This window comes from Xiphophorus maculatus, chromosome 8, assembly GCF_002775205.1.
Source record: "Xiphophorus maculatus strain JP 163 A chromosome 8, X_maculatus-5.0-male, whole genome shotgun sequence".
Lineage (NCBI taxonomy): Eukaryota > Metazoa > Chordata > Actinopteri > Cyprinodontiformes > Poeciliidae > Xiphophorus > Xiphophorus maculatus.
Genome location: NC_036450.1, coordinates 18,738,704 through 18,758,721, shown reverse-complemented (window position 1 = coordinate 18,758,721; position 20,018 = coordinate 18,738,704). Strand labels below are relative to the sequence as shown.

The 20,018-nt window shown below is 37.5% G+C and overlaps 1 protein-coding gene across 1 annotated transcript in view; it reads left to right on the top strand.

Moving 5' to 3' along the window:
• loxhd1 (lipoxygenase homology domains 1) overlaps positions 1 to 19,273 on the top strand; it is a 34,169-nt gene extending 14,896 nt beyond the window's left edge. Inside the window, exons 20-42 of the mRNA XM_014468650.2 lie at positions 2,868 to 3,201; positions 3,326 to 3,477; positions 4,702 to 4,835; positions 5,145 to 5,293; positions 5,643 to 5,747; positions 5,825 to 5,953; positions 6,042 to 6,209; positions 6,320 to 6,501; positions 6,624 to 6,740; positions 7,566 to 7,728; positions 7,893 to 8,047; positions 8,604 to 8,813; positions 9,334 to 9,466; positions 9,545 to 9,753; positions 9,887 to 10,072; positions 11,486 to 11,613; positions 11,746 to 11,863; positions 12,615 to 12,792; positions 16,360 to 16,545; positions 17,182 to 17,352; positions 17,955 to 18,087; positions 18,287 to 18,442; positions 18,556 to 19,273. Of these exons, the coding sequence (XP_014324136.2) occupies positions 2,868 to 3,201; positions 3,326 to 3,477; positions 4,702 to 4,835; positions 5,145 to 5,293; positions 5,643 to 5,747; positions 5,825 to 5,953; positions 6,042 to 6,209; positions 6,320 to 6,501; positions 6,624 to 6,740; positions 7,566 to 7,728; positions 7,893 to 8,047; positions 8,604 to 8,813; positions 9,334 to 9,466; positions 9,545 to 9,753; positions 9,887 to 10,072; positions 11,486 to 11,613; positions 11,746 to 11,863; positions 12,615 to 12,792; positions 16,360 to 16,545; positions 17,182 to 17,352; positions 17,955 to 18,087; positions 18,287 to 18,442; positions 18,556 to 19,036 (4,077 nt within the window). The 3' untranslated portion in view covers positions 19,037 to 19,273. The remainder of the gene's footprint in view (positions 1 to 2,867; positions 3,202 to 3,325; positions 3,478 to 4,701; positions 4,836 to 5,144; positions 5,294 to 5,642; positions 5,748 to 5,824; positions 5,954 to 6,041; positions 6,210 to 6,319; positions 6,502 to 6,623; positions 6,741 to 7,565; positions 7,729 to 7,892; positions 8,048 to 8,603; positions 8,814 to 9,333; positions 9,467 to 9,544; positions 9,754 to 9,886; positions 10,073 to 11,485; positions 11,614 to 11,745; positions 11,864 to 12,614; positions 12,793 to 16,359; positions 16,546 to 17,181; positions 17,353 to 17,954; positions 18,088 to 18,286; positions 18,443 to 18,555) is intronic.
• Positions 19,274 to 20,018: the final 745 nt, after the last annotated feature.

The following is a 20,018-nucleotide window of genomic DNA, read 5'->3' as shown; positions in this document are numbered from 1 at the left end:
CAGCTGGGTAGACGATGGATACTTGCCGGGGGAAGGTTACTGTCTTTGTTTTCTTATGGGATATTTGCAATGCAACAAAGAGATCCTTTATCATTAACTTGGTTTCGTGAACCATATAATTGAGTATATGCTTGTGGTAATTTTTTGTGGTGTTGGAATTGACTTTATTAACCACATATTGGACAATTAGCATGTTTATTACCTCGGTGTGTTTTGTACGAATGTCTCCATCAACCTCTAGAACTTTTGCAAAGGCTTCAGGCACTTTGTTTCCCACGACCCTCTCCACAGCCTCAATGGTGAATTTCTCTTTTTGGAAATTATCCAGAACGTTAGATGTAAATAGCTTCAAGAAATGTCCCAAAATCTTGACCAGACTGCAGGTGGTGCTGCGATCTGGTTTTCCAGCAGTCAGGTGCAAAAACTCCATCCAGTTCAGATCAGTGAAAAGACTGTTGATCGGTACCAACAGGGTCTCGACAGTGACAACAGGGGTTCCTTTAGATAAAGAATCCATCCTACTTGGTATAGTTGTAGATTTCTTTTGTTTGAGGATAAAATTCAAGTTTTCTGCTAAAGCAGCGGGAACAACTCGAACTGATCCGGGCTCTGTGAGAAACAAGTGCAAAGTGAGGATTAGAGAAAAAGGAAGACAAAAGAATAACACTAACATTATGACATCATAGACGTTGACGCCTATAGCATCAAACCCGCCCACACAACAGAGTCGCATGTTGTCACGTTCGATGGCAGGCCGTTTTAGCATAAATTCGGTTTTACCAGCCTTACATTCCAGATATCTGAAATTGCTTTATGACTAGACCTATAACTAATTTAAGATATCTCGAATTATCTTTTTGACTAGACAAAATACCTATTCGAGATATCTCTAATTACATTCTGACCAGTCGAAATGACGTCAGATTTCCCATTGAGTTGTATGGAGACTTCAATTCAAGATATCTACAATGAACTACTCATTATCTGAAACACACCTTTCAGATATCTACAATTCACTTATGACTTGTAATAAAGTAAATTTAAGATATCTTTAGTTTTGACTAGTCATAATTCTAATTAAAGGTAGCTTGAATGACACCATAATTATCTTAAATGTATTTTTAGATAGAAGATATGTAGTTTTGACTAGTGAAAATTAAATGATAGATATCTTAAAAGCAAGTAATGACTAGGCAAAACTAAATTAGAGATATCTTGAATTGTAATTTTGACTAGTCAATTTTTTTTAAGATATCTCCAAATGAATTAGACATATCTTGAATTACATGGTTTTTCTAGTTGATATCTTAAATTAACTGACTAGTCAGAATTACATTACTGATATCTTGAATATGTATTCTGTATAGTCAAAACGTCACTGACTTACGTAGCATTTTGAAAGTTCTATAAAACAACAAAAAAACAGGAAAAAAGATGTGTGAAAATGCATCACTTTCATGTTGGAAATAGATTGACAGCAGCACTTTTAGGTTTTTAAGCTGTTTGTTTATAAGTGAACAAGCAAGAAAGTCTTTGCAGATTTCTGAAACAGTCTTCAAGTGCCTAAAGCTTTGCTATCTCCGCATATCCCATATTGCCGCGCTCTTCTTACATCATGGCATGTACTGACAATTTTGTGCAGGAAACCTAAAACTCTGCAGGCAACTGCTTGGACAGCACAAAGGGGCTTTCATGCAATTCTTAATTCAGATATCTAAAATTGTAAATTTGACTAGTCATAATTACGTTCGAGATATCTTGTAACTACGGATATTGTGTCCCGTCAAATGACAGGTCCGGTGACCTGATAAATGTTAAAATGATCTATCTTAACATTTATCATGTTAAGCTTGTTAACAAGAATAAGCTACAAATATTGTTGTTTTGTTATCCATCATTTGAGTTATCTTGAATTGAAATTTGACTCATAAAAATGTAATTGAAGATTTCTCAAATTATTATTCTTGCTAGTGAGAATATAAATGCAGATATCTTAAATTACCATCCCGGATAGTCAAAATGCATTTTTAGATATCTAGAAAGTAATCACGGATAATCAGACGAAACAGAATTAATGTTAAAACGGCCTGCCATACATATTGTACTTTTGTGGATCTCGCCAGACTAAACGAGTTTTTACTTCAATATAAATGCATAAACAAACCTTTAAGTAACATTTTAAATAAATAAATACTAAGGTTTCCAATCTCTGAAGTCTATTTATTTAATTGCAAAATCAATCTACTCAAGTAAGAGTAGAAATAATATTACTCAAATAAAAGAAAAAAGTACAGTGCAGTAAAACTACCCTTATAAGTACCTTTTTTCTATAAAATACTGAAGTAAATATAGAACTACTCACTTTTGAACATGGATAACAAAACAACAATATTAGTAGCTTATTCTTGTTAACAAGCTTAACATGATAAATGTTAAAATTGATCATTTTAACATTTATTGGATTACCTATATCCAATTACCTGTTGGATATAGGTAATGCTAATATTACCTATATCCAACAGCATTACTCAACTCACTCGGTTAGTTTGGGGGAAAAACACTAAGCAAACGCTCGTTTGCTTTTCCACTAGAGCTATAATGAAATGCTTTAGATCAAAGCATATGCGTGCGTTATAAAGGAGCATTCAAAAACTAGTTCATGAAAAGGTTGTAATATTGATTTTTGTTTTTTTTTGACAACAAGACTGGGTGTGTTTTGCTAAGAAGAATGAGAGAAACAAAAACTTTAGTCTATAGATACAATCAGTTTGTTGCAATCACAGCAAAAGGTGCATTTGGACTGAAAAAAAAGAAAATTCAGACACATACATGCATACTTTAAATACTGTCTTTTCCCTAAAATGCAGATTGAAGCTCTGGATGTCGGGAAAATCTATAAAATCCGAATCTTCCACGATGGTAAGGGCATTGGAGACGGATGGTTTCTGGAGATGGTGGACATCAAGAGGCTAACGATGGCCATGGTGCAGATTGAGGTGAAAAAAGAAGAGACGACTAAAAAAGAAAAGAAGAAGGACAAGAAAAAGAAAAAGAAAGAAGAGGAGGAGGTGGAGATAATTGAGGAGCTGCAGGAAGTGGTGGAGACATTTACTTTCGCTTGTAGCCGCTGGCTGGCCCGGGACGAAGAGGACGGGGAGATTGTGGTTGAACTGTTGGCTGACTCCAACGAGGAATTGGAGAGTAAGTGGAGCATGACTGTAATCTGCACACTTACTAATATGTCACCCCTGACAGGCAGTATTTTAATTAGCCACTTCATGCATTATTATAATTCCACTGAAGATTTACTGTGTTTTCCTTTCAGTGAACTCTTATGAGGTTTATGTGTACACTGGGACAATGTGGGGTGCTGGGACTGATGCCAAAGTCTACATCACCATTTACGGAGAGAGTGGTGACACAGGAGAGCGATGGCTCAGGAAATCCAATCGCCTGAATAAATTTGAGAAAGGACAGGTATGTTTTGTCCAGTGGAACTCGATTTTAAAATCAAGTTTAATTCAGCTTTTGTTGTCAAGGAAAACGTTTGCCACTTCTAGTGGAGTGTTGTATTTCCCTTACTTATGATCCAGTTGAGTTAAAAAATATCTTCTCTCAAGATTGTAGCCTGTATTTAACATGTAAAAAAATAATAGTACTTCTTCTACAACACTTTACAAGCTTTAGCACACAGAGAGCAATCTTTTCTACTCAGGCAGCACTATTCTACTCTATAGAATAGTGAAAGATTTATATTTTTTTGTGTTTGTGGGCAAGAAACAGTTTTTTGCTAACTTGCTTTCCAACAGACTGGTTAGCATGTAGATAGTGGCCACTACACTGCAAAAGCACAAAATCTCACGAAGTATTTTTGTCTGATTTCCAGTGCAAATATCTTACTACACTTAAACTTAAAATAGGACAAAAAAAATTACAAGTAACTTTTCTCCAAGAAATAGAAGCTTGTTTTATGTCAATAATTCTTTAATATTAATGGAAAAAAGTTCTAGTTCCACTTAAGGACACTTAAAGGAATGTCCCATATATTGCTAAAAAGTTCTTTGTAAGTTGATTTTGTCTTGTTTCAAGTGTACTAAGATATTGCCAGTAGAAACTGGATCAAAAATACTTGGTAAGGTTTTGTGTTTTTGCAGTGTGGCTGTTTTTGACATTTTGTGAGTCCTCCAACTGAGCTTCAAGGATTTTTACCTACTTTACCATATTCCTCACTGTGAGCCTTGGCAGGATCGGTCTGGTTTCCTCATTCCCTTTTTGAATGGATTACTAACTGAAAGTTCATGCATGCATTGAGTATAAATAAAATAAACGTTCAATTACACGTATTTCTATTAACTAAAGAGTACAGATTGCCAACAAAACCTTTCATACCTAGGTTATATTTAGGTTTAAAGTGATCTTTTAATTTTACCAATATGCTTCGTCTAACTAGTAGTAACATTTAACCCATACAGAGTGGTAACAAGGAGGCTTTCCAAACTCAAATACTTCAAGTTTATCACCAATGAATCATCAAAACACCAGCCGAAGCATAATCAACAATTAGGAAGGTTTTAATTCCAATAAAGATTTATCTTTTGATTATTGACAAGGGTATAAATATTTGTTGACATGTCATTTTCTGATAAAATGTAAATAAAATGTGTCTTTTTTTCATATTTCTATTGCTTGTGTGTGACCCAGGAGGATGTTTTCAGCCTGACAGCAGTTGATCTTGGGGTCCTGAAGAAGCTCAGGATCCGTCATGACAACAGCCAGGCCAGCGCCGGCTGGTTTTTGGACAGAGTGGAAATCATAGACACCAAAGATGACACAACGTGAGTCATTGGGATAATAGGAAGAGAGCACCTGATCGCTCAGCTATTGAGGTCAGAGTTATTTGATCTGAATAACTGAGACCACACTATTGAAAAAGGGTGTTCACTTAGGATCCTTCAATTAGATGTGATAAAACAGCATTAACTCAGCCAACTCATAAAACATATTATGTCAGCAGAGCTCCACTGTGTGGTATGAAACGGTACTTGACTTTGAAAAAAAAAAAAGAGATGACCAGTGTTATGTGGAGACTTTGAATCTGGACAAATCTAGAGAATATTCAGAATAAATCATGTACTTCTATGCAGGTATTTTTTTCCATGTAAACGGTGGCTTGCTGTTGATGAAGATGATTGCCAGCTTGCCAGAGAGCTGGTCCCTGTGGATGAAGCCTTCATGAAGAAGGGAGATGAAGATGAAGACGACTCCGAAGCGACCCTTGGCTTGGAACAGAAGGGTGAGAAAAGAGGAGATGTATAGCAAAACTAAAATCCATAGTAGAATTTCATATCGCAGGATCTTCATCTCCTATTTATTACTGTATTTTTTGTCACCTTTTGTTTTTATGTATCTTTGATACTTTACAGCTGCATAGCTGCCATTATTATTATTATTATTATTACTATTATTATTATTATTATTATTATTATTATTATTTATTTCTAATTTGTATCTCTATTTACCTACCACTTTACTCTTGATGCACATAAATATTCCCAGATTCTATTCTATTCTATTCTATTCTGAACCAATAAGACCCATTAATAGAGATTTCACCTATTTAGTAACTTTTTTTTTTTTTACAGCCATGTCAACAACATACACAGTGAAGATAAAAACCGGCGACAAGAAATATGCAGGGACAGATGCGAATGTCTTCATGACCCTTTTTGGTACCAAGGATGACACAGGTGACGCTTTAAGCTATTACATTGTGTTTGATTTGCATGCATCGTAATGTATTAAGCTACTCTGCGCACATCTGCAGGTATAATTACTCTAAAGGCCTCAAAGACGCATAGAAACAAGTTTGAGCGAGGCATGATTGATGAATTTACAGTGGAAGCTGTTGACCTGGGACCCTTGAGAAAGCTGCGAATTGGACATGACAACTGCGGTAAATTAAGATGTCTTTTTTTTATTTTTTACATTGCTAAATAACTCAAAGTTCATTCACATTTGTAAAATGTCTATGAATTTTTAAGGAGGAGGGTCTGCAGGGTGGTTCCTCGATTGGGTGGAGATCGATGCCCAATCTGTAGGGCAGAAGTTACGCTTTCCGTGCGGCCGCTGGTTGGACAAAGGAGAAGATGATGGGGCGATTGTCAGGGATCTCTTTCCTAACCCTCTTCAATCAGAGTTTTACACACCATGTAATGTTCATTGTTTTACGTTGCACTCATATGAAATTTGTTTCTTTTGGATGCCAAAAATACTTTCAATTTGGTTTCTCTGTTTGTTTGTTTTTTTGTTTCGTTTCTAGTTGTTCCGTATGAGATTAAAACCTTCACCAGCGATGTTTTCGGTGCTGGGACAGACGCCGACGTCTTTATTGTTCTGTATGGAAGAGACGGAGTGTGCACTCAGCAGAAGTCTCTGTGTGTCAACAAGAGGGAAAGGAGAATGTACTTTGAAAGAGGAGCTGAGGACATGTTTATTGTTGAAGTACGTTAAAATACGAGAAGCTACAATTTAATACATGCAGATTTTTTAAAATCTTTTGGAAAACAGATGGTTGCTTATGGTGAATTTTCCCTTTAAAAGAGCAATTTGTATTGTTCTTGCAGTTAGAAGATGTAGGGGACGTAATTGAGAAAATCCGCATCGGCCATGACAACCGGGGGGTCAACCCAGGCTGGCATCTGGACAGAGTGGAGATTAGACGCCTGCTCAGGAAGGGAAAGGTACGTTTGCAGCGTGACTGCAACAATAGAAGAAACTCTATATTGATCAGTAAAATCTTTAGCATTCAAATCATCTGGTGAAAAATACTATTTCTTTAAATTATTTTTGCATCAAGCAGGTATTCATGCATATAAAGCCCTAAATGGATGTAGCATTTTTATAAAACAAAAATTATGAAAAGTCACAATGTATCACAATTACAATTAGATTGTTTTATTTGGAAGTAGGTAACATCTTGTATAAAAATTTGACTTTTCATAGTGTATCTGTTTAATCGTTATTGTGACAGTATATTTAAATCAACGTTTAAAATATCTATTTTTACAATAATTAGATGTAAAAATTAATTATTAGATTATAAATACATTATATTCACAGATTAACCTAAATTAATGATAGCAAAGGTAAAATACTGCAACATTTCAAACTAAACATTTATCAGGTTATCAGCCTGTTAAAAATATGTTGATGTAGAAAATATTTACATTTATGAGTGTATTGGCAAAGGTTCCTCTCAGCCATTTATTCCAAGACTGACTTTGGAAAATTTAGAAAATTGAAAACAAAATTCAACCGTGATACTGATTCCCTGTTTAACGTCGCAGTAGACCTACATTTACCACCTATTTACCATTTACCAGCATTTTCTTCTTCTGTTTCTTGTCAGCAGGTGGTGATGTTCTTCACATAGAAAACTGACACTGCTCCAACAGTGTGGTTTTACTATGATCACAAGTACAAATTCGAAAACACAGACTAAAGCAAAGTCTTCTCTAAAAATACTAAGATAAATTCTTAGAGATATTAATGATCTTTCTTTTTAGGGCTCAGAAACCGTCATCTTCCCATGTGAGCGCTGGCTTGCCAAGTCAGAAGATGATGGAGAAACAGTGCGAGAGCTGCAGCCCTCTGACATCATCACCGAGAAGCTTTCCAGAGACGGCAGCCTGAAAGTGACTGAGGTGGAAGTGGAAGATGCCCTGGAGAGTATGTTGTGTCTTGCTTTTTCCCTTTTCCTCTTTCCCTTAATAAATCTGTCATGAGAGCATTGTCAAAAGATGGTAAATTGCCTTTTCGTTCTGTATATTGTCTTGAAAATACCTGAAACTGATGTGTTCTGTGCTCGTCTGTTGCTGTTATTCCCACCACAGCTCACACATACAACGTGTCAGTAATGACAGGTGATGTAAGCGGTGCTGGAACAGACGCTAACGTCTTCCTCACAATTTACGGAGACCTGGGGGACACTGGGGAGAGAAAACTGAGCAAGTCGGAAACGAACAGTAACAAATTTGAAAGAGGATCTGTAAGAAAACGTTTTCTTAGCTACAATACTTGAAGAGAAGACATACAGTGCTCATGCACCTTGAGCTTTTCCACATTTTGTCATGTTACAACCACAAGCATCAGTGCAATTTATTGGCTTTTTAAGTGAAAGATTACAAACCAGTGGACAATTGTGAATCATACATGACTATTAATCTGAAGGCTTTTTCTAATATTGAAGGTGCAACTCTTCTCCCTATACAGGCTGACTTTTATGGCCACAGTCAAAATGGAATGGGTGAATATCAAAGTCTTGCCACTAATTATCTGTTAGATTTAGTTCTGGACTTAGCCTGGGCCATTCTAAGTCACATATAAGTACATATACTTTTATTTAAACCATTCCATTATAGCCATTCTTATTTCTATTTGCAAATAAACTTGAAACTTGTAACTTCACACTTCATAATTGTGCATAGTGTCGCTCTGTTGCATAAAATCTTAATAATGTGGAAAAGGTCAAGTGATAGGAATACTTTCGTGAGGTACTGTATATATTATACATGCTTGTAATTCATCATCATCTTTTCTCCAAGGTGGATAAGTTCACGATTGAAGCCGTGGACCTCGGGCAGGTTTTTAAGATAAAAATCCGCCATGATAACAGCATGATGAGTCCAGACTGGTACTTGGACCAAGTGGAGGTGTTCGATCTCGACACAGAAGAGGTCTACCTGTTCTTATGCGAGCGCTGGCTCTCCAGGAAGAGGGAGGACAGACTCATCAAAAGGGTTTTCTATGTCAAGGTAACACACGCAACGACAGGACTCCCCGCAAATTAAGCAAACAAATAAATGAGTAGTTTCTTAGGGAACGTCTTTCAGTGTATGAAACTGGAGTTTTATTTGCTTTTATTTTAGGCTGTCCTTTAAAACAAGAATCTGGATTAATGAGTTTGTTTGTTCCACCTTATGTACTCCACAGAATAAAACGCAATGAAAATATTCTAAATCTTATCTCTGCTGTGGTCTTAGTGACACTTTAAACAACTTTAGCTGTGCAAATATGTACCGTAATACGAGTACATGGCACTACAACTGGGGAAAAGTAAAAACATGTTACTTAAATGCAAATGTGCAATATATGATTAAATGACAGTATCAAAAAATAACAATCTCCAGTGTGGTATAAAAGCATACCACTGTCAGCAGTCATTCTGTCCATGCTGCTTTCTTATGGACAAAAAATATTTCTATCTTATCTCTGTTATTTTATATTGTTACAGCGTCTGTCTGTGCCTGTATTTCTTAATCTCTTGTGTTTTAGGATTATGAAGGTGTCAGAGAGAGCCTAAACAGTAAAAAGACCTCAGCCTTGACAGTGAACAGTGTTGATAGTAACATGAACAGAAAGAACAAGAAGAAAAGGGAAGACGAAGAAGAAGAAGAAAATCTACCGAGTAAGAAATATTCACACATTCATCGTGATCTCTTTTTGAGGTCAGTCACATCCTCAAGGTGTTATATCCACCTTGCAGTCATACCATACCACGTCTCCATCGGCACTGGGCCGGAGCGGGATGCCAGCACCGCCAGCAGGGCGTATGTAATCATCGTTGGGGTCAATCACACCCAAACGGAGAGGCTGTGGCTTGATCTTCCTAACGGGAGGAAGGGCTTTCTGGCTGGCTCCTTAGAGAGCTTCGAGGCCCACGGTTCAGACGTGGGGGAGATTAGAAAGGTGGAGGTGAGTAAAGGGGTGAAGCTTTTAGAGTTTCACTGAGGCATGGGCACTCCCATGCACACCCACACATGAGTCAAAGTGCTGGAAAAATACAGCCTTGTTTGTGTGAAGTGATTGTTCTTTCCCCTCCCTGCAGCTCGGCCATGATGGGGCCACTCCAGAGAGCTGCTGGCTAGTTGATGAGCTGGCCGTTGCTGTGCCAACCAAAGGGGTCAAATATATCTTTGCTTGCAAGTGCTGGCTGGCCAAAGATCGAGGGGATGGCTTGACTGCCAGAGTATTCAATGTGTTAGATGCAGAGGCCATTGCTATCTCCCAGAAGGTTTGTAAACAGACAAAAGAAATGACACAATTTGTTGCACTTTCACACATCAAAACTGTGAAATTCTTAACATATTTCTTTATTTTAAGAATTATTTATAGCTAAGAATAACTAGTTATTTAATTAATGGGGACATCTTGAAAAACAGCGAAAAATAAAACCCCATTCTACAAAATTTAGAATGCGGGTTCTAAATTTACTGCTATCATGTACCTTTACTGCTATCATGTAGTAAAGGTTTACTACATGATATTACAGTCAGACTTCCTCAAGCATATAATTACATCCCTTGGAAATCCTGCTTTGTCATGTAGCCTCTAATTATGACTTTACATAAATGAATTTGTACAGTAGTGTGTGTACATTATATAATGTAATAATTCAATACATTTTCAGGTTGTACAGGTGTTATTGTATCTAAAGCACTGTTCTGATCTTTTATCACCCTTAATGACTTTATCTGTCTTACATATGTTAATATAATTGATTTATGGATCCTATAAGAGCAATAAGACAAGTTATAAATTTTTGCTACAGGGCAATACTTTACAGCTAAATGACATATTTATGACTACTAAAGTCATCGGGCTCACCGGGTGTAAGAATTTCTTTTGACAGATCATCTCTTCAGCTGACATTATTACTGTTAGTCTTAACATCTTGCCTCTGTTTATTTGCATTCCCGTTAGACAGAAAAACATTCCAATTATGTTTCTCTTTAATAGTTAAAATGCTCAAAGCATCTCTATGAAACAGTAGTCACTTAGTTTCTCTTTTAGAGCTAGATTATAAGATGTAAAAGCAGCTTTTATAATCATAGTGTTTTGTAAGGACTCCATGATTACAGGGTTGCCATTTTAAATTGTTTGTTATTTGTGATTAGCGCAGTTAGAGTACACAGCATGACAATGCATTATTACCAAGAATCTGAGTTAGCTTCCCGTGAGAATGTGTCTTAAAGACAAGATTTCCAAAAGGCTGCCAATATTGCAAAATCTAGCATGTTCTACAGCAGACAGAAGATGAACTCTGAACGGAAAAACAGAGAATTTTGCTGTAATACATTTGACCTTCCTGTTATCTGTTGAAAGCCTTGCACTCTCATGAACACTATCTTTTACATCGTCGAGCCACATTTGAGTTCTATTATCAATTTTACTAATACTGAAGATATCTATCTCAAGAGTGTTGTTAGTACAACCTGGTAGTTCTTATTGTATGTTCAAAGATCTTATTTTGAAATTCCAAACCACTGATCAGGGTCAATCAATATGAAAATCCTCTGATTTCCATGCCACAGATGATTTCTTAGTTCTCTAAATGTGAAAAACAAAATATCCTGATTCAAATTGACTATCAAATTGTAGTGGGTTGTTTTCTTATCTGATTTATGAAACTTCATGACCTTTTCAGGTTATCTATGAGTTGACGGTAGTAACCGGAGATGTGCAGAATGCAGGAACCGACACCAAGATCTTCATGTCTGTGTTTGGTGCCAATGGCAGCACAGAAGAGATTCTGCTGCGGAAAAACGAGGACAGGTAGCATATATATATACAGTATATATATATATATATATATATTCTTTTCATATCTTCACTCCCATCTTCTAATTTGAAATATGAAATAACAATCAGGATTATAAACTATGAGTTGTTTATTGCGGGGGACAGGTTTGAGCGTGGTCAGGAAGACACTTTCAACATGGAGATCGATGACATAGCCCCACTCAAGAAAATGAGGCTCCGTATTGACGGCTCCGGCAGCAGACCCGACTGGTTTCTCGACAAGGTCAGCTCACGGTGCAAAGCCCTGCATCTGGATACGCACACATACACGTTAACAGGTTCCGTGCAGTAGCACACGAGTAGAAACAAAACAATGGTTTCTCGCTACACGACCCGGCAAAAACACCATCAGAGGTCACTTCTACCATCTACAGGAAGTTTCAGCTTTAAAAGGTTGGAACGTCTCTCCCTGCTAACACTGTCTCTGCTAAAGCCGTGGTGCTTGCGGGGCAGCAGGGCAGGCTGGAGAAATCCCATGCCTTGTCGATCTGCGCCAGGAACTGTGTGACTGTGAGCATCTCCTTGACTCGCCCCGCTCACAGAGCCTGGTGTGTTCAGCATCACAAGCAGATGTTCTGCCTTTACGGATAGGTGGGAGCGCGTATTGAAATGAACTCCACGGCTGACAGGGCGAACATCCAGAATAGTAATCAGCCCAAATAAACATGCATACAGCTGAGCTAATAAGAGAGAGGTTATGTGGGCAAAGCCTTTCACTAACAATAAAATATTTAGAGGACATTGCAGCGATACATTTCATCATCCATGCATGGAGCACTCTAGGAATAGCTTATCCCTGATTAAACACTGATGCATTACCAATAACCAGGTGTTGGTAATTAATCTTTATTTGTTGTTTTTTTCTAGTGCCATCACAAAATCCAGTGTCACGTCCTCTGACATCATTTACTTTTGATGGCATCTCTCCTGCTTTGCATCAGGATTATTTTAAAACCCAGGTGTTGTGAATCCAGGTGATCATGCGTGACCTGAGCACAGAGGAGGTGTATGTGTTTACCTACGAGGAGTGGCTGTCCAGGACCCGCGGGCCCAAGAGGACCATGATCTGTGAGATGCCTGCTGTGGTGGACGATGAGGTGATGGTGGAGCTCACCACCTACATCATCCAGGTCAAGACGAGCGATGTTTCAGGTAAACTCCACAATCAGAGATTAAGAAAAGCAGGAAGAGTGGCAGTTTTCCCTGAAAGCTTCTGTAATTACATGACATTTTTTAAAGGAAACTTTGAATATAATATATTTATTCTTTTAATACCAATGTAAGGAGATTGTAGAAAATTTGAATGTCATTAAAAGCAAGCACAAGGCACCCCAGGAATTAGCCAAACGTTGCCAAATAGTGATGATATTATGCATGAACAGTGAAGTCAGGCATCAGTAGGTCTTCATCTCAAATGTGAATTCAGAAGGTGAACATTTATGTGGTGAATGAAATTTTCTCCGAGAGAATTAGCCCCAGACCTAACCACCCGGCATCCTACTCAGTCGGTGTTGAGCAAAGTCTGCCAATAATTTACGACAGTGGCAGTTGAAGGTGTAAGACATTTTTTTTACTTACAATTGCTAAAAATTTCAGCCAATTAATTTTGAGGTCGACGCCCGCCCTGTGACGGGCATGACGTCATGTTTCTGTGTGTGTTTTTTGCTCCAATGTGATAATAAATTTTGTCAAAATGAAACAAACACTGTAAAATCACAAAGTTTAGGATGTTCTGAAAATAATGATACCAAACAAGGTAAGGTAAATAGTTTTTATGGTGAAAATATAAGGGTAAATTCAAAATTAGACCAAAACGGCCATTTAGACCCAAGACTCGAAAGATGTCAATTCCACTCCAAGTCTGACCAGCATTATCAATTTAACCAATTTGAGTGTCACTGTGTACATTAAGAGTAAGAGTGAATAAAAACAGCTGAAGGTCTCGTTTTTTGTTGTAATTGTTTTACTGCACTACTTTATGCAACAATCAAACTTTATTTTGAGGACACCAATTGTGGTGCAACTCGTACTCTTTAACAAAGCTTTCTTACAACATAGTGCTTTGTCCTAAAACTTTAAGTAATTTGCTTCCAACTAATGAGAGGTAAGTGTAAACACTGAAATACAAACCATTTTTGATTTGGGTCAAACACTGAGGAAAAACAGTTGCTACTGCAGCTAATTATACCAAATAAAGATCCAAGTGGGAGAAAGGAGTTATTAATTAAATTTAATAATGTGATTTGAAGATGTTTTCGATTGACTAACAGCAGGCAAAAAGTATAAACCAAAATAAAGCAAGACTTAACTTGTAATCTTAATGCACAGAAGCAACACACCTCGATGTTTTTTTTCTCGAGGTGTTATATCTAATTGTTGTCATTGTGACTTGAACTTGGTCCGATTCTCAACCCTCAGGCTTCATCCTCCTTTTTAGTCCAGGATTCTAATTGTGTTGTAACTCAGAGGCACAAAGTGTTTTCCATTCCTTAATTCTTTGATGTCACAAGTTTCAACCATTGTTCCTGCTTAATTGGCTCTTTGGGAGAAGCAAAAGTGTCCTGTCCACATCCATTCAACAAATTATATTGACAAGGAAAGTATTTCCTGTTTACAGCTGTAAGCGGTCGTGTTCAGTTCCAAGTAAGACCTACGCTAATACTTTCATTTTAAGTAGGATGTCAGAAAAATTAATAAATGTACTTATTTGCTCAAAAAGGCTGATTGTGATTAATTTTTGATACTTTTGTGATTTTTATGTTTTATGACTATTGGCCATTTGTGATATGATACTGGCCCCTTTAAATTGGGCTTTTCTAATTGTGATGACTTCAATCGAACATAATCTTTGTTGGAAAAGTATTGAACTATGAACAAATAATTTAGAATATTTTGCTGTTAATTTAACAAACTTCATCTTTAAAACCACCAAGCTGCAAGTTGTAAGCCACTGATCTGAAGGTCTTACCATTTTAATCAAACCATAGACGAATCTGTTTGGAGCATTCTTTATTTTAATATTTTGAGCACGCATGAGAGGGGGAGAAAAAGAACTGATTTGATTCAGAGGCAGACAGCGCATGAGGCCATTTTAGGTCTACCTATCAGGCATGCTGTCATCCATCCAGCCAGCCTTTCATCTCAGGGTCAGTGCCAGGTGAAGTCCCGGGGTGTTCAAACTCAGGAGAGCGGCTCAGACAAACTCTTTCATCAGCAGCATCCCCCAGCTCTGCCTGAAAGATCCCAAGGGACTCTGTGGTTAACATGGACGTTTCATCTGTCAAGTGTGTCAATTTGTTTTCACACCACTTTCAAAGGGATCCATCTGTCAGCGGTGGATTTTGAGCCCCCTTTCATCCGCAAGCATAACATATTCTGATTGTAAATGTGATCACTGCTAACAAATCGTTAAATACATCTCATTCTGTCCCCTTTAGTTCCAATCAGAAGTCGGGGTTAAGTTAGGTGTTCATGCTGCTTGTCCTCGTCCAGAAGTTTTCCTGCAGGAAAAGGGATATTATTCATTTGATTGTCACATGGTGATGAAATAAATCCTGTTTAGTAGTCGTTCACACTCCTGCGCCATGTTTTCTGGCTGCAGTATTTTCACAGTTGCGCTGCTGATCAATGTGATAGTGTAGCGAGAGGTCTGAGCCGACTTCAAAAGACCGCTCTTTGCCTCTGGCAGTTACTAGAAACTAGGATGCAGCCCTGCACCAAATGCTGAGGCTCTGGAAAGAGAAAGCTGCCAGTGTGATGGAGACACAGCCACATGCATGCAAATGACATGACAAGAGGTGAAATGGAGCATGCATGCAGAAAATGTTTTCTGGTTGCCTGTGGGACCCTGAGATGTGCCATTTGCACATAAACTATGAAAACAAAATCCTAACTTATTTAAAACAAGTTCTTATAATCAACTTCGATCATGTCCATGTATTTAAAACCAAACTGGACTGTGAAAATACAAGCTTTCTTGTTAAATTTTAGACACACATATAGAATAATAACATATAAGTGGGAAAGTCTTTATACATTCCTCACTAAGGTAAATTTCAAGTTCATTTTAGTTCTTAATGTGATTCTTTTTCAGGGTGGAATTAATATATAACAAACAACTTTCATTAAAATTCCGCATATATTGCTTGAATTTATTGTGAATAGTCTTTAATCAACACCTGGTCAAAATAATACATGAATAATAATATTTTAAAGAATGTCAGTCACTCTAAGCTTTTTAAAACCATCAAGAAACTCCTGGATTTATTCTGTCATGAGAAATGTTGGTTTAGACTGGTTGGTTTCCTGTCATTAACTTGGCTTTCAAGCAAAGTCAGTGCATTTTTAATTTAATGATTTTTTTCTTTTTAAAAAAGTATGCGGTTAAGAGGCAACTTTTTATTTTAATCTGTAGGTAAAATTATAACAATTCGCGAATTAGAAAAAATCCAAAACAAATTTAAAGTACTTTACCTAAATCCTATGTTTTAAATTCTCTACAGTTTTTGTATTACTCAATATTATGGCATTCTCAGCATGTTGCAGAAAAAGAGAGAAAATATGTTGAAAACAAGCAACAAAGCTTAAATGCCATAAAACTTGTAACAAAATCACTCCACTCTGCAGTCGTATAGCAGTTCTTATAATTGTGGGATTTTGGAAAAAGCTAGTTTAGTCTGCTTTAATTCCTAAATACATCTTTCTTTTCTGTCCGCCCAGGGGCGGGCACCGACGCCAACGTGTGGGTCATCGTTTTCGGAGAGAATGGTGACACTGGGAGGCTGGCGCTGAAGGAGTCCACGAAGTCCAACAAGTTTGAGCGTAAGCAGGTGGACATGTTTCGCTTCCCCGATATCCTCAGCCTGGGAGACCTCTCCAAAGTCAGAGTTTGGCACGACAACACAGGTCAGCTGCTCGGATAAATAGTCCCTTTGCATAACGGGAAGATTAAATTAGGAATGATGACAGTGATTTAGCTGAAATCAGACTGCCTGGTATTTAGTGACCATCTGATTGTTCTGACTTTGATCATGTTTCGTTTGAGTGATTTCTGTTGTTTCTAATTCATGTTTCTTTTTTGTGAAGCACTAAAAGCTGTATTTTATGAGGCCTTACTTTATGAACAGGTTACAATTTAGTGGAGTGAAGGACCACAATTTAATAAATAGCTAAAATGTACATAATTTATTAAATGTCATGCATTATTAAAATTATTGTGTATATCATATGTAATTCCACAGTTTATTTAATTGTATTATTTCTTTTTAGTTCCTCCTTTAAAAGAGTGAAACTATTGTCCAAAAGTACCTTTCTAGGATAAAAATCCCAGATCAACAAAGGTTTATAAATCAGTAAAATTGTATATTTGGTGTGTTTTTTTAAAAAAGAATTGAAGGAAATGGGGAGAAAAGAAAAGAACCCTTATTCTAATTTAAGAAAAAAAATACTTAGTTCAATGTTTACCTCAGAACAGGTCAATTAATTTTCTGTTAATCAGACGAACTGCTGTCACTCCCTTATTCTTTTTCACTAATTTTGCAGGTATTGCTCCAGGTTGGCACTTGGAGCACATTGATGTGAAGGATGAGTTCCTGGACAAAACCTTCCGTTTTCCTTGTGACCGCTGGCTTTCCAAGAAAGACGATGATGGACAGATAATGAGAGAGCTGGCCTGTGCAAACAATGATTATTTAGACCTCAACGAGAAAACAAGTAAGCTATTATACACCCTTTATGCTTTATGACACCCCTGGTAAAGATGAGTAAAAACTTACTTTTTACATCTCTTGCTTAGGATACACATCTAAAAAAGTTTACTTTTCTGTTCTGCCATCACAAATTTAAACAGTTCGATAAACACGTCAACTGTGTGCTTTGCCCAACTAAGTTTGAGCTTATAGCAACAGCCACTGTAAATGGGTCTAATGTGATTAACATAGAAACATAAGGAACATAGAAAAGCACTTCCCCCTGTCAAGTACTTGAAGTACCAGGATAATTTTTATTACAAAATGCGATGCTCTGATCTGAAAATGGGTCATCATCAAGTCTATCAGTAGGGTAATGTTTGAAAACATAATGTGCATCAACATAGAAATAATACAATAATTCCCTCAGTGCCAAAACCTAAATCCTATAGAAAACCTGAAGGGTAAGCTGAACTCTGATCCAGAGTCTGATTGTGTTACACATTTTTATCCAAGGATTAAATAAGGGTGAAGGGTGTTGTTTCTTAAAGCTAAATAATGAAGTTTCTGCTAGAAGATGTCGGAAAGATTGTACCGTGACTCTGTTCTGGACTTTGTCTCTGAAAGAGTATGAAATTTGCGTCACAACTGGAGACACAGACGAAACCAAGGAGAATGCCTGGATAGTACTGGAGGGGAAGAAGTGCAGATCAAAAGAACTTGTAATGGAGAACTCTTCAAAGAAGAAGAGGTTTTTGAGGTAAGTATTTCCCCATCTAGTTTGGACATTTTTCCTGGTAGAGCTGTTTCCGTTATGCTGCTTGCACTTAGGTTAATCCTACCTGCAAAAATGACTTGAACTGTTTACTACAATAACATTATAGTACAATGTCAAAACTTTATCATTAACATAAATTATGAGATTTCAATCAATTTCTTACATTTTCTTTTCTTTTCAGGGGAAATGTTGACAGATTTGAGTTTTCCTCAAAGAATGTGGGTGATATTGCTGCCATCTGCCTGGGCCACACGCCCAAAGATGGGAAGAAAGTGAAAGGAGAGGCTTACTGGCATGTCGAGGAGGTAGTTGTGACTGAAAAGGAGCTTGGAAACAAGTAAGAGAACTGTTACAACTCCTTCAGGAGTCATTTGATTTCTACTAGCACTCATAGGTTTGTTTGTTTGTATGCAAGCTGAAAACTTCCCGTTTTCTTCTTTCCCTGCCTAGGTACATCTTCCGCTGCAATGCCCTTATCCCTCTGTCTCCGAAGAGGGATGAATTCCTGACCTTTGAGTGCACAAAGACCGTTGAGAGCTTCGCAAGCAAAGCTCGAAGCCTGGTGCCCGTCAAGTATGAGATCATCATAATCACAGGCGACGAGAAGGGAGCGGGAACAGATGCCAATGTTTTCATCACAATGTATGGCTCCAACGGAGATTCAGGCAGTCGGCAACTGCGACAGAGGCTACGTAACCTCTTTGAACGGGGGCAGACTGATCGCTTTGTGGTGGAAATGCTGGACATGGGCGATCTGCAGAGAGTTCGAGTGGAGCACGACAACTCAGGACTCTGCCCTGGCTGGTTGCTCGACAGGGTGGAAATCACCAACACAGCCAATGGCGTCACCACAATTTTCCTTTGTGGGAAGTGGCTGGATACGAACAGAGCGGACGGACAGATTGCCAGGGTGCTCTACCCAAAGTACTGACTCTGAAATCATTTCTGGAAGGGCCAAAAGCAGAAGGATCTTCCTTATATATTAAGCTACCAAAACCATTCGGGTGCATTTTATATCTCAGGAACGGATGATGTTTTCATTTATAGATTTGATTATACTATGAAAAAGTAAAAGTTCTGCTTTCTTTGGTCAGGGAAAATCGGAATGTGCCATTTTTATTTCGTGCTGTGCATTTTGTAAATATATGTTTTATAAAAGATTAAAATGTTTTGTATTCACCTCAAGCACAATTTCAATTTTGTTTAGATCTCTTGCTGATTCATAAACCCGAGCTGCACACATTTTATAGCCACTACAAATGAATAAAGTATATCATTAGGTTCTTGTGGGAGTATTTTAGCATCTTACAGGTAAATTGCTTTGATGGTTTTGCTCATATTCCTAGATGTAGGGTCAAGCAGCTGTTGCAGAGTCTGTAGTCACATTCAATGTGATGTTTATGCATTGGTCAAGCTTTAAATATGTAAATTAATTAGAGGATGGATGGACAGGTGGATGAATGGGGCAGTAGAAAAGGGAAAAAAATGTTTGAAAACACTTTGTTTTTATATTTACAGTGAACTCTGGGTTTTCACATGGTTTAGGGATTCCAACCATACAATAATAAATAAAATATTTGAGATTCCCCTTAAATGCACCTCTAACTTCATATTTTAAAAGTTCATACAACAAACATAATATGAACACTGAATACCATCTTAGGTAAGGTAAGGTAATATATTTATATAGCACATTTTCAGCAACAAGGCAGTTCAAAGTGCTAATCTTAGCATTAGCGCAGAAGCTAACATCTGGAGTCCTTCTCATATTTCTGTTGTTGGGGTTACCTCCAATCAGTACCAGGGAAAATACACAGTGCTTCAGGATTGACTGCTTTGCAAACACCAGCCAATAGCGCCTCAAGTAGCGTTGCATTAAGGTGTTTGAGTCGCAGTTTTGTTCAAATGTTTTA